The 14,836-nt window shown below is 38.1% G+C and overlaps 1 protein-coding gene across 2 annotated transcripts in view; it reads right to left on the bottom strand.

Moving 5' to 3' along the window:
* The window catches only part of KDM1A (lysine demethylase 1A), a 63,986-nt gene that overhangs the window by 15,573 nt on the left and 33,577 nt on the right, over nt 1-14,836 (bottom strand). For both annotated transcript variants that reach the window (XM_003813972.6, XM_008966574.4), the window contains 5 exons: nt 14,282-14,360; nt 12,953-13,045; nt 12,069-12,175; nt 10,532-10,613; nt 8,936-9,030 (listed from right to left, as the gene is read on the bottom strand). In XM_003813972.6, coding sequence (XP_003814020.4) covers nt 8,936-9,030; nt 10,532-10,613; nt 12,069-12,175; nt 12,953-13,045; nt 14,282-14,360 — 456 coding nt within the window. The remainder of the gene's footprint in view (nt 1-8,935; nt 9,031-10,531; nt 10,614-12,068; nt 12,176-12,952; nt 13,046-14,281; nt 14,361-14,836) is intronic.

Here is a 14,836-nt window from a genome sequence, read left to right on the forward strand (position 1 = left end):
GGCAGGATGGGAAAATAAGAAGCCCAAGGTATCTGCTTCCCCTCAAAGATGAATCTCAGGTGGGAAGAGGGAAAAGAGAAATGAAATTCATGGCTACTAATAAGAACTCACTAGCACTTTTATTCTTTTGCACAGTAATAATATGTTATGGCACCAATAAGTTCAGAATTGAATGTACAAAGCTCTTAAGAGAGTCTATGAGTAAATGAAGGACCAGAAGGTCTGGCTCCTCATTGATGTGGATGAAGCAAACAGATTGCAAAAGCAGGTCATCAAGCTGGAAGACCATGATCCTAAGCCATGCTGTGTCCCTGCCTATTGATAACATCAGTTAGTTTACACACACCCCTCTGCTACTGCTTAATTCAGCCCCAAAGTAAACTGTATCTGCAATCCTATTGTTGAGTTCATGGCAGAAGTGAGAGAAAGAAAAAATATGTTTAAGGCAAGCATTGCTTGTTATAAGCTGGGCTGGTATCGGCAGGGAAATGTGATTCAAAACACAGAATTTCATTATACAGTCAACCTAAAACTGGTAACACAAAAATAAAACATTGAAGTAAATTCTAGTAAACACTAAGACTCAGGAGGAGCGACCTTTTACAATCAGAGGTAACTGACTGTTGACAAGACCATTCCAGTAAGATTCTACCTCTCATTTGAAACTCCACAGTTTTTCCACTTCCCAACCCAACAGACGATTTTGAACCCTGGCCTCTGCTCCTTCACTGATAACACAAGTAACACTACGAGATGAGCCAGTGTGTGGCAGAAAGAATCTGGCAAGAAGGGCAATCTGCCCCCAAAAAGAAAGAGGACTGCAACTCTCCTTTGAACTGTAAATATGACAGATGCCATAACTGATTTAAAAATCATATTCAAACAGTAAGTTCCCAAAGACTATACATGGGAGAGATCAGGGTATCTTTATAATTAAAGAATTACCCTTAGCCTAAAGAAAATCTAAATCTCTAAAAATATTCTGGTTTGTGTTAAATGAGGCAGAGAATCAGGCTTTGGATACTTGGTGCCATTTATATCAGGAAGGTACCTAGGACTGGTAGATCAAAAACCTGTGATCTACTACTCATTCAACTCAATGGCCAAAAAAAGAGCTTGTTCTTATTACACAGCTATGAGAGCTGATGGAAGAGACCCTTTGGTCAGGAATTTCATTTACTTTCTCAGCTACTTTTCCTCACTGATGTGATATGTGATGGTCATATGCAGAGCAACTCAAACAATGCTGAAATTTTGCTCAGAAACATGCTACTTCTAGTGCAAATCCTGCAATGATGCTACAAAAGATGGTTCTGGAAATCTAAATTTGGTTCTTCTTTCAAAAAGGAGAAACAATTACATTTCAATGTGAAATCTAGGTAGTTATGAGACCTTAACTGATCACAGATGCAATGCGCCTGACTGCTTTTCCTGGAGTATAAAAGTGATATTTCTATGTGTTGCTTCTAAAATGCCTAGCAAGAGGATGCTATAGCAGCCAAGAGGGACTACTAGATCACATATGCCTCTACAATAGGGCAGAATGTGTCATACACAAGTGTGCAAATGGTACAGATTAAAGCTCTTCCAGTGTCAACTGGATGGCTTGCTTCAGACAAGCTTTAATCTTTGCAACTAGGATGACAATCACAAAGGGAAGTTCATACTGAAAAAGTACACAGCACTCAGGCTCAGTAACTGGGGTCCAGGGTGTGTGGTAGAGAAATATTTAAAGGGACACTGTCAAGGTTAGAGGGACCAAATTTGACCTGTTTCTTCCCTCTGTTTGCTGAGCAGCCCACTGGATTCATTACACTTTCCCCCTTAGTCCACCCACACCACCCACAAAAAACCTAATGTTTTACACGCGCTTTCAATGACAAAAACTCAAATGGCACCAGCCCAACATATAGGCGCAACTCTACAACAACAAACCAGTGTGAATGTATGATGGAGAGGATCTTTGAAAGGAAAAGATTTAGGTTTCAAGCTTTTAATGGGTTATTGTAAACAGTGAGGAAAATGATTTGAAAAATTATGAAAAAAATACCTTGACAGTGTCCTTTTAACCAGTGCAGCAGAGAGAGAAATAAACTGTAAATAACAGCCCAACAGCCACATCAAGTTTAGTTTTGTATGACAGCAATAAAATCAAGGCTTTAAACACATAGCATGACAGAAGCATTCTGTTAGCTCAGAAGCTGCAACCACCAGAGAAATAAGGAACAGATTGTACAGAGACCAAATGGGAAAGTCAAGGCACAGAAATGGCCAAAAGAAAGGCAGTTAAAAAAAGACGGGGGAGTGAGGGGGAAGTGTCAGAAAGCAGTGAGGAATAAAGCAAAACTCAAAAGAGGAAAGGAAAAACACAGAACAGTAACAACAACAACAACAACAAAATCAAACAAACAAAAACCAAACCAAAAGATTGCTGCCACATTTGACTGACACCAGATGACAGGACTGCATCTCCGGTACACCATTCTAACCCGAGGCTCAGTTGTATGAGATTATGTGAGATTGTCAGTCACCAGGCCCCATCCATTTCCACCTAGTTAAGCAATTACAGGAATGTTGCAAGTGCAGCCAGGGATAGCTTTGAAACCTGGCTTTTTTCCCCCACTAACATTAAGATTTCACTTTGAAATTAAAGGAATATTTGGAAAATAATACATAAAATACTTGTCCCTTAGGAAATCAATACTGACTGGGAGAAAACCAAAATGTGTCTTTTAATACCTTTAAAACAGAATCATTTCTAAAAACAAGCTAGTTAGAAATATTCTATTTGACATATACAGACAATAAAACTAACAAATGACTATCCCAACAACCCCAAACTACCCATACTTTAAGTCATTTATTTCCCCTTGATGAGAATCCTTGGATTCTATTAGTTCTACAAATTATTATGGAACAATAACAACAAAATGGAATTGAAATATTGGCAATCGCTAAACATAGGTCACAATAATTTAAATCTTACCTGACTATTCTAATCTAGATCCTTAACTTGTATCCTGAGAAAGAAACTCAACGAATGATTACAATGGGTTTTAAGTACCACATTAGAAGGCAGGTGGATTTCTACCCTGCAACACAGTGAGAACTTGTAACAGCAAACTAAGAAACATTTTTGGGGAAAGGACCAATAATGTTAAGAGCCTTCTAAGAAGCAAACAAAATGGACATCACTTTAAACAGATTTTGATTGACTTTTTTAAGCCATTTATTTCTCTATGAAAGGCTCCAGGTAAATAGTTCCTTCAAGACTAACAGAATTTGAAGAGTCTCACTGTTCCAAATAGGTTCAATCCTGATTGTCTTGGTCCTGTAGATTTTATGGACTGTCTCTAAATGTGTCCAAGGGAAGGGAAGCCTGTGTGTCTCGCCCATGCAGAATGTGGGAAAGCCAAACAACTTTCTGGACAAGGTCCCCGATCCTGCAAGAAGTAATCTCAAAGGAAGGAGGACAGCTCTCTTTAGTTCTTTCTACCTCTGGTTTCATTCTAACAAGCTCTTTAGGTCTTCAGAAACATTGTACACCTATCTTACTTCCAGTCTTCACAAACTCTACAGCAGCAGAGCAGAATGGAGTTAAATGCAGCAATGTACACTAGGTAATGAAAGTTCTGAGATTTAGCCAGAGAAATCCCCAGAAAGAATCAGAAAAAGGCAGTAATGGCCAAATCTGGCCAGTGGAGGCCACAGTCAATCTCCACCTCCCCATCCCATGCCATCGAGCACTTCTAGAATTATGGTAAAGCAGAAGATTAAGATTAGCTCATTTGGTAAAACCTGGAAGAAGAAATTTACTTCTGAAGAGTCTCTAATTCAGATTCTCCTCAACAGCCAAGGGAAATGAGATATAGCTATTATCCCCATAGGGCGAATATATCCTTAATCCAAATAAAATTCAATGTGATTCTAGGCTGGGAGCAGTGGCTCACATCTATAAATCCCAGCACCTTGGGAGGCTGAAGCAGGAGGATCACTTGAGCCCAGGAGTTTGAGACCAGCCTGGGCAATATAGTGAGACTCCATTTCTACAAAAAATTCTTTTAAATTAGCCAGGTGTAGGGGTGTGTGCCTGTGGTCCCAGCTACTCAGGAGGCTGAGGTGGGAGAATCACTTTAGCCCAGGAGGGCAAGGCAACAGTGAGCCATGTTTGTGCCACTGCACTTCAGCCTGGGCAACACTGCAAGATCTTCCTGTCTCCAAAAACAAAAATAATCAATGTGATTCTACAGAGACTGTTGTCTTCCCCCCACTCCCACCCCATAAGGAATCTTTTTGACTTCCTTAAAGCAGTGATTAGAGTGTATGGAAAAGGCACACACAACATGTCTAAGTAGTTCTCTCTAGCAGTTTTTAGCATATAGTAGAGGTGCCCAGTAAATTCTTGTTAAATGAATAAATTAATATAGTTTGGAAAAGCAAAGTCAGTATTATAACTATAATTAGGGGGGCAAAAACTATTTGCAACTTCAGGACCATTAAAGGAAGGCATGAGATTTTTACATTTATAAATAAGCATGGATTGGCAGTAATGATTTCAAAGGGCAGAGAAAGACTGTCATAAAGATATTGAAGATGTTTGTTCAAAGGAAGAAAACCAAGAAGGCCAACAGACCTGTGTCAAAAGCATACTAACCTAAGCACCACTGTATAAGAACACAAATGAAAACTGGCAAAGTTATGATAGATACCTAATACACCTATAGTTAATGGTGTTTGTAAGAGACCTGACACCCATTACTTTTCACATGCTGTCTGTCATTCTTTCTCTTAACAGCTGAACCATTCTCAAGAAGCAATCAAGGCTCAGTTTCTCAAAGCAGTTACTGGCACCTGTGGATCTCAGCTGGTACACACACACACCCCCCCCCCCCCAATGCTACAGCACTGTGGGAATTTGATTAAGATACCCTTTCATTACTCCAAAAAAAGAAAAAAAAAAATTAAAGCCCATGAGTTACTACCTGATGTACAGGAGATGCAGAAAATATTCAGAGCCATTTCCTCTGTCTCCCCCACCAATTGTGTTTTCAGTCCCCTCAGCAGAGACCAGCAAAATGTTCCCTGAAATATGAATTACCCTATTTCCCAACCTTCTGCATGTCCAATTAAAGCTGTTACTGATGACAGCATAGGTCAGAGTATAACTCCATCACCAATCAACTGAAGGCAGCTGCAATACTAGCTCTGACTGTTTTATAGGCTTAAGGTAGTGGAGATCCCTTCTATTTAGAGGGATATGCTTAGTATCCCTATATTATATCTTTATATTATATCCCTCATATTAATATCTTTACTAAGGAAGACTTTGTTGTGGTCATCCAAAGCCATAAAATAAACGTCCCTTGTCAAAAACAAGCACAGAAACTCAATATACTAGCTACAAATGTAGGAGAGAGAACAGAGAGGTAAACTTTTTGAGGGATTCTTGTGATTGTGATTAAAACAATGACATAAAATAAAAATCACTTGCTACATGATTTCTTTTCCTACAGCAGCAAAATGTCTGGGTATGGAGATATGTCCTTAAGACACTATTACTAGTGATATAACTCTGAGTAACTTTCTGGCCTTCTACAGGATGACCATCATTAATTTCTACATACTAACAACAGAACCAACAAGTTACGTTTTTTGACTGAAGCTGTCCACAAAGCATGGAGAAACAGAACCCCATTTCATCCAAGTTTACTAAAGAAAAATCAATGACTGAATGAATTTTTACTTTAGGTAGGCCTTGCTGGCTCCTAGAATAACTACAACAAAGCTCTCAGAGAAGGAGACTCAGCTGATGTCGTCACACAGGCAGTTAGAAAGAGGTGCATACACTCACCTCACCCCATCTTCCCTGAAATGTCAGCCAGGTGTAGTCAAACAAGTATGGGAATCTGAACAAGAACACCAGGCAATGGATTCTGGCTCTTCAACTTACTGATTATGATAACCTTAGGCAAACACATGTGTGAGCTTTAGTTTCTTCTACTGCAATAAGAGAATAAAGCTACTGACCTATCTCTTTAGATTTCTAAAGCCATCAAATGTATTTGTAATTATAAGCATAAATTAGTGGGGCTCTTTGTACTTGTCCTTTAAGCTTGTTCAAAAGCTAGTTTAGGCCAGGCATGGTGGCTCATGCTGGTAATCCTAGCACTTTGGGAGGCTAAGGTGGGTGGATTATCTGAGGTTGGGAGTTCAAGACCAGCCTGGCCAACACGGAAAAACCCCGTCTGTACTAAAAATACAAAAAAATTAGTGGGGCGTGGTGGCGCATGCCTGTAATCCCAGCTACTCAGGAGGCTGAGGCACGAGAATTACTTGAGCCTGGGAGGCAGAGGTTGCAGTGAGTCAAGATTGTGCCACTGCACTCCAGCATAGTGACAGAGCAAGACTCTGTCTCAAAAAAAAAAAAAAAAAAAAAAAAAGGCTACTTTACTAGTCAACAGTTTTCCATTCTTGCTCTGAGACAGACTACTGGAGACAGCAGTACAGAAATATTAGCATGCCTTATGTTTGATTAACTAAGGCAAGCATAACTCAAAGCTGCAAAGAATCCCTTCCCAAATTTGAGAATGGTTTAAAATCTTCCTTATCACTTGGCTACTGCACCAAATACAAATGTATCAACTTAGAAAAATCCTATACAGATCAGAGTTGAATGACAACTACCAATTTCGTTGGGAAAAATATCCCTGCATTCAAAATGCTAAAAACCACACACGAGGTTAACAACTGTTTACAGTGCTACTCAAAGGGCTGGTCCTAGTAAGATGTGGATAAATCAATGCACCATTTTCTTCACTTAAGAGTTTTGCTACCAGGAAAAAAAAAGTCACCATCTGAATTAACAGTGTGGTTAGTGGTGTAATTTCTTTATCTCATTCCACACTGGTAATTGACAGTTCACAGACTGGCAGCCAGTGTGGGCCCCACCTGAGGACAACAGTGGTACAGAAACAAATGTTTTAAAAAATGCACTAAAGCTCATCTAATACCAAGAAAGCAGTCCATTTCTCTGGATATCTCTACTAGAAAAAAGTTCTCTCTTTACGTTAGAAAGACTTAATCAACCTGCTCTACATTCAGAAAAGTCTAAAGAAAAAGACGGCGTCTCAATGATCAGTGATTAATCTTTACTGTGGACTCTTATCACTTCTTGAGGACTGTAATAGCCACTCTGGAGACTTGCTTCCCTCCCCTCACCTCAATTCTGTACTTATTGCCTACTATTAATATTATACTTTTAACACTGACTTAATCGTGTCATTTCCCCTGTTCTCAAACCTCTCAAGTTCCAACCTACAATCAAGCCTAGCAAGTAACATCCACCACCACATGGCCCCACCCTAAACTTTCTATCTTCCTACCCTCGCTGGTATAATCCTACCCTCCTTTACAGACTTCTCTACTTAAGACTTAAACCTCCTCTGCCAGCAATGCTTTTCCCTTCCGTAAACACATGCTGAAATCCTGATTTGCCATTTACAAATGCTCTCCTTCCCTCCAGATCTCTTAGTGTCCTTTCCCTTACACCTTCATACACCCTCTTGCCACCTTGGTTCTTCCATAGCAATTTGTTCTTCTATCTAATCCTTGGCTTTCACTTTATGTTACTGGTATTAATATATTTATGGATGATATGTTTGTGATCTGCTTTAAAATACTCCAGACTTCCCCTGGACTCAAAAGTGCAGGAATGGGACAGATAAAACAAGATTGGGAAAACAGAGGTTCACTATAGTACTCTTTCTACTTCAGTCCGTGTTTTTAAATTTCCATAATAAAAAGTTGGGAAAAAAGAATTATTTCTGTACAAGCACCACTATAGCAGGGACTACCTTATTCATCTTTATATCCTTTACAGATCTTGGTAGAGTAAGAGAAGTTTACTCAATTGTTGAGTTCATCTCTATTTCATCCTTTCTCTCTCATTCTGCTCAGTTTATTCTGCAAGAAGCCTCCTGTTACCTACCGCACCCAAGCCCTGGTGGGAAATTTGGACCATGATGGTGGGGATGGAAAGCAAAGCATTCCCTGAGAGTCTGTCCTTCTCTGATATGAACCCCATAAAGCCTTAAGGTAGACAGGAATAAGTGAGGATGTTCCTTGAGACATATCACACAAAATTCACAAGTTGGGATCCTACTACTTTTAGTAAGAATAGCTAAACCCACCGTATACATAGGAAATCGCCCTTTCCCCCAAATATAAAGACAACATATACTTATATCCTGAGAAGTGTGGGCTCTCATCTTGATGAAGGCAGTCAGTAAAATTTTGCTAAATACAGACTTCTGAATTTCACTCCCTTGTAAAAAAATTAGGACTGACTTATGTAATCTAAGCTTATCTTACAGTCATTAAACTGTGCAACTCCCCATACCATTCATCACTTTCATGCTATTGTCATACTAAGTATAGGAAGCTCCTATGCCTCTGGTCAACAAATACTTTAGCCTATCTAAGCATGTGGGTAAGTACCACCATTTGGCTATTAGCCCATCAAAAATGTTAGCCTATGAACACAGAACTGAAGTCATAAAGAACACATGGAGCTAAAGCACGTGATGGAAGGCACAATACAAAAAAAAAAAACGAAGAATCAGGTTTCAATTCCATAAGTCCCTTGGAGTAAGTGGCCACAGCCAAATAAAAAGATTAACTGTCTAGCTAGCCTTCATTAAATATCTAAAGATAAATGTTAAACAGACAGATAAATGTGTATATATACAATAATCCTTTCCTACATAGCTCAAGAGTTAAGAAACAACCAGAATAACATCACATCATCTCTACCCTCAGTTTATATATATACACCTCTATATGTGTATATATGTATATGCTCATCCATACCATTCTCCTAAAATTGTTTTCAACTGAACCAAAGAAATGTTGAAAGTTCTGTTTGTCCTCGACTTACAGCTTGTCCGTTGGCTTCATAAAGTGGGCATTTTTGCTTGATCTTGGCCAGTTCCATATTTACTTGTTTGCTGACCACAGCCATAGGATTCCCTCCTAGAAAAAAACTCAAGCAATTAAATTCAATAGACCTATGAAGAGAGAACAAAAACCTTAAAGTAAAAAATATTTTTACTCAAAATATAAAAAGCTCAAAAGCTTACAGTATGTAATTATTTCTCAAAAAAAAGCACTCCAAGTAAAAATATGGAAGACAAACATGAAGGCAAAAAAATTACCTATAATCCCACTAATTAACGTTAGATTCTTCAAGTGTATAAAATTACAGACACACACAAAAAAGGATCATAATACGTATTGTTTTATAATATCTTTTCAACTTAGCAATATATTGTGGATATCGTTTTATGCTAATACAGAGCTACATGATTTTTAGTGGCTGTATATTTCTCATCGTATAATATTCTAATCTGTGGTTTCTAATGTTCTGCTATGAAAAACAATACCAGGGATGGGCAAACTGGCTAATGCCCACAACCTCAACCTTCTGGAAGGCTAAGAATCTCTTGAGGCCAGGAGTTCGACATCAGCCTGGGCAACAGAGCAAGACCCTGTTTCTATTAAAAACAAACAAGGCCGGGCGTTGTGGCTCATAAAGCTACTAACCTATCTCTTCAGATTTCTAAAGCCATGAAACGTATTTGTAATTATAAGCATAAATTAGTGGGGTTCTTTGTACTTGTCCTATAAGCTTGTTCAAAAGCTAGTTTAAGCCATACATGGTGGCTCATGCTGGTAATCCTAGCACTTTGGGAGGCCGAGGTGGGTGGATCACCTGAGGTCAGGAGTTTGAGACCAGTGCTGTAATCCCAGCACTTTGGGAGCATTGCTTGAGCCCAGGAATTCAGATCAGCCTGGCAATATAGTGAGACCTCATCTCTACAAAGAATTAAAAATTAACCAAGCATGGTGGCCCATGCCTGTACTCCAAGCTATTAGGGAGGCTGAGGTGAGAGGATCCTTTGAGCATGGAAGGCAAAGGTTGCAGTGAGCTGAGATCATGCCACTGCAATCCAGCCTCGGCAAAAGAGCGAGACCATGTCTCAAAACAAACAAAAACAATGCCATGTTAATCATGAGATCAGGAGATCGAGACCATCCTGGCCAACATAGTGAAACCTCGCCTCTACTAAAATACAAAAAATTAGCTGGGTATGGTGGTGTGTGCCTGTAGTCTTAGCTACTCGGGAGGCTGAGGGAGGAGACTGCAGTGAGTGGAGATCACGCCACTGCACTCCAGCCTGGGCGACAGAGCGAGACTCTGTCTCACAAAAAAAAAAAAAAAAAAAAAAAAAAAAAAAAGCTTCAAACACAACATTATCTACTTATCTTCATATAATAATTTCCTAGAACTGGACAAAGGTACTCTAGGTCAAAAGATATGTACAATTTACATTTTCCACATACTGCTATACCTCTCACTAAACGGAAGATGACTATTCTAAACCAATACATTTTAAAATAGCATCTCTGGCTTTAAATTTCTTTTATGAGTCTCAGACCATGTACTATATAGCACAAACCAATAGCTACTTACCAAGACCTGTTACCACCATGGCTCCAAGATCAGCTACATAGTTTCCTTTGCGAAATGTGGCAACTCGTCCACCCACACGATCCTGTTTCAGAAATTAAGTAGCCAAAATCATCAATTCTGTTTTAACCACAAACCTGGCATAGTACCATACCATGGCTCTGTCTTCTATAATTTAAAAATAAAGATGTAGAGTTTACATGGAATGCAATCAACAGTGCTATGGGCACAAAGAACAAATGAAGTTTAACTTGAAGACTATTTGAAGGAGAAGCAGGCAACAAATGACATATAATTAAATGTCATATAACTAAACGACACAGAATTAAATGATGTGATATAAAACAGTCTTGACAGTTGGAAGATAAATTTAGTCACAGGTACCACTCTATCCAGTTGTCTATAATACCTTTTAATGTACAGGATGAATGAGGGCCACCCACATAGAAAATATTTGTTCACAAATCCCAACACTATTTAAACACCAACTTTCTACCACTGTAATCTGACTCTTACACCCTGATCCCCAAAGTTAGCTGGGAAAAATCTGATGGATAATTTTTCTGACAAATGGTTCTCCAGTGCAGCCCCATGCCCAGGGGCAGAGTCCATACTGAACATAGCCTGTTCACAATACCTTTTATCCCTAAATAGGCCCAGGTTTATCACTGCTGACGAGGGATTTTCAAGTATGGCTGAGTTGTAGCGATAATTTAATGATTATAAATAATGTAAGAGTACTCTGGAACTCCAAACAAACAAACAAACAAAAATGCAAACAAAACAAAAACCTACATACTAGATTACAAACTCCTCATGGGTAGGAATCAAAATGGTCCTATTATTCCTTATTGTATTTTTTAATACAAAATGTACAAAGTGCACAAAGATGTTTTCTAAATATATAAAATTTTTAATAATAGTATATCAGGAAAATATTTAATTTCAATTTCCCCATACGCTTTTAAAAAATTAGCAGTTCAAAGCCATTAGAAGATCATTAGATTTCAAAAATTATTCATGAAAATAGCTTGAATAGTAGCATCCTAATATGATGCTCTTTTTCCTACTGTGTGCCATTATCCCTTATTGCTCCTCCTGTTTCCATTTCTCTCTCTAGGACTAACAGGAAAAAAACTAGTATCTTGGCTTCTAAAAGATGGTTCCTGCCTGAGAAGCAGCTTTTTTTCTTTATCAAAAATAGGGAATTCACTCTGTTCCACCACCAAAAATAACTGCCTCCTAACAAAGGATATGTCCATGAAGGCCCCAAATTTGAGAGCTAACTACAAGAAATAATGATCTGAAAATATCAGTCAGGAAAAGAAATACTCTAAAACCCTCCTCACAGAGTACTTTTCAAAGCATTCATTAAAAAAAAGCTTTTTTAAAATATAAATAACACTATCCAAAATACTCTGAGTATTATACAAATCAATTTAGCTTAGTTCAAGTTGTATAATTCTTTAATTTGCAACAGATAATTTGCTTACCATATTTCCAATAGGTCAAGCCTCTAAACTCAAAATGAAATTCTTACCCTGGCTTCCAAAAGTGTGACATCCATTCCAAAACTTTGTAACTGTCGAGCTGCTGCCAAGCCTGAGACCCCAGAGCCTATAATAATTACCTTTCCTGTCTTTTTAGCTAAAAGCAAAAAATGAAAAAAAAGATTTTGTTGTAGGTATAAAAGTTTGTACTTACAGTCTTATTTCATGAAAACCTCTAGGTTCTTAACATAATATCTTACAAAGTAAAAAATACAGAGAGTTATTTTCAAAATATGGAAACTACCTGAAAATAAAGTAACAAATATCTGAAACTTATGAATTCAAATTCAGTGTCGAACATTTATAAATCAAATCCACTATCTTAAGATTTATTTTCTCATTACCTCAGGCATGTGTTTCAGTATCTGTGATTCTTAGTGAATTTGTTAATAATCTGCTTCATTTACTTCATAATTACATTAGGACACATTCTGCATATAAGCTATTTCCCTTAACCTCTAACCTTGTAGTCTTAAGTTAGTACCTCCTTTTGAAAAAATGATTAAAGCATTAAAAAAGCAACTACTGACAACATAAAGAATGGGTTAATGAGAGAAAAACCTCAGAATGAACTCCTCTCATTTTTAACAAATTGTACTGTTTTATTCTTTTTTTTAAATTGGAAATCCAGTATCTTTTACTAAGTAGCTATCAAACTAGAAATTAAGGGAAATGCACATTTATTAAGAGACTATATTTTTTATTATTTATTTATTATATTTAACTTGACTTATAAGAAGATAAACTTGGAAATATTTTTAAATATAGTCTTATGAATCAAAATAAAATCCTAACGTCATCATAGATATAAAATACAGTCCTGAAACCATAACTTAAAAATGTAAAATTTATCAGCCAGGTAGGAGGTCCTTACTTGGTAGGGGTTTTATCCTCTTATAGATGCCGAAGTTGATAAGACCATGACGCTCTAAATAACTGTGAACTCGGTGGACAAGCACAGTATCACCTACAGAATAAGTGGATTAAAAACACGGTTTTATTTTCAGCAGTTTAAACAGTATTCTTCTAACTCTTCCATTTCTCCATCATGAAGTCCTTAAAAACATCTTTTCCATTAAGCTTCAAGTCATGTGACTCCTTTAAAAAAGTAATTCTAAGGCTGGGCATGGTGGCTGATGCACACAATCTTAGTGGCTTTGGGAGACTGAAGTGATAGGATCACTTGAGGCCAGGAGTTCAAGACCAGCCTGGGCAACACAGCAAGACCCTGTCTCCATAAAAAACAAAAAAATTAGCCATGTATGATGGTGCATGCCCATAGTCCTAGTTACTTGGGGGGCTGAGGAAGGAGGATCACCTGAGCCCAGGAGTTCCTAGCTACAGGGAGCTATGACTGTACCTGTACACTCTAGCCCAGGCTAGATCAGATCTCAAAAAATAAATAAATCACTGTAAAGACCCCGACTCTACAAAAAAACAAAGAATTAGCCATGCATGATGGTGCCTGGCAGATCAAGGCTGAGGTAAGCTGTGAATGCGCCACTGCATTCCAGCCTGGGCAACAGAGGGAGACACTGTCAATCACTCACTCAATCAATGTGATTCTTAGAACTATTAGTCTGTGAAGTAGGCCAAAATGTGTAACACATAATTTGGAATTGTATTGATTTAATTTTTAATTTTTTTGAGAGATAGGGGTCTCACTATGTTGCCCAGGCTGAACTCAAACTCCTAGGCTCAAGAAATCCTCCCACCTTAGCCTCCTGAGTAGCTGGGACTATAGGTGCACATCACTGTGTCTGTCTAATTTAAAATTTTTAAGAATTTCATTCCACCACAAATGGAATGAGAATAAAACCAAACCTTCACAAAGTAGTTATAACACTCATTTACTTTGGCAAAAACATCACAAGACATTGTTGGTGCCAAGTCTGAAATAAGAAAACCAGATAGTGAGCCATGAAGCGCCAAAGTATTCCATGGATCAAAGCTGGACAACAGGTCTAGGAAGAGTACTTAGCAATCTCTTGAACTCATCTGTTAACACAATTTAAAGACCAGAAGACGAATAAAAACATAGAAAACAGGTTTTCTATAAGACTTATTTTTGCACAGCACAAGGTGAAATAACATGGAAATATGAATGAAAAAATTAATTATCAAGGAACCATGAGGCTCCTAGAAGAACGTATCAATTTTCACAATCCAGTACAAAATTAGTCCTATTGAACACACTACTTACTGTTATAAGGTGCTTCTAATTGTTGGAGAGTAGCCTCAAATGTCAGCTGAATCTTTGGATTATCCAACCACAACTGCAGCTGCATTTAAATGACATAAATTGTATTACATACAAATAGACATATGTTATTTGACCATCTTTAAAATCATCTTTCAGCTGGCTGCAGTGGCTCACACCTATAATCCCAGCAGTTTGGGAGGCTGAGGTGGAAGGATCACTTGAGCCCAGGAGTTTGAGACCAGCTTAGGCAATATAGTGAGACCCCATCTCAACTAAAAATATAAAAACTGGCTGGGTATGGTGGCACATGCCTGTAGTCCCAGCTACTTAGGAGGCTAAGGCAGAAGGACTGCTTGAGCCTGGGACGTCGAGGCTGCAGTGAGCCATGATCGTACCACTGTACTACAGCCTGGGCAACAGAGCAAGAGCTTATCTCAAAAAATAAAAATAAAAATAAATAAAATCATCCTTTTAACTTTAAGGCCCCAAACATGGGCTTTCCTTTAATTAAAACTGTGACGTTATACTCCTGAAAACGAAACTGATGAACACAAA

The sequence above is a fragment of the Pan paniscus genome, chromosome 1 (genome assembly GCF_029289425.2).
Source record: "Pan paniscus chromosome 1, NHGRI_mPanPan1-v2.0_pri, whole genome shotgun sequence".
Classification (NCBI taxonomy): domain Eukaryota; kingdom Metazoa; phylum Chordata; class Mammalia; order Primates; family Hominidae; genus Pan; species Pan paniscus.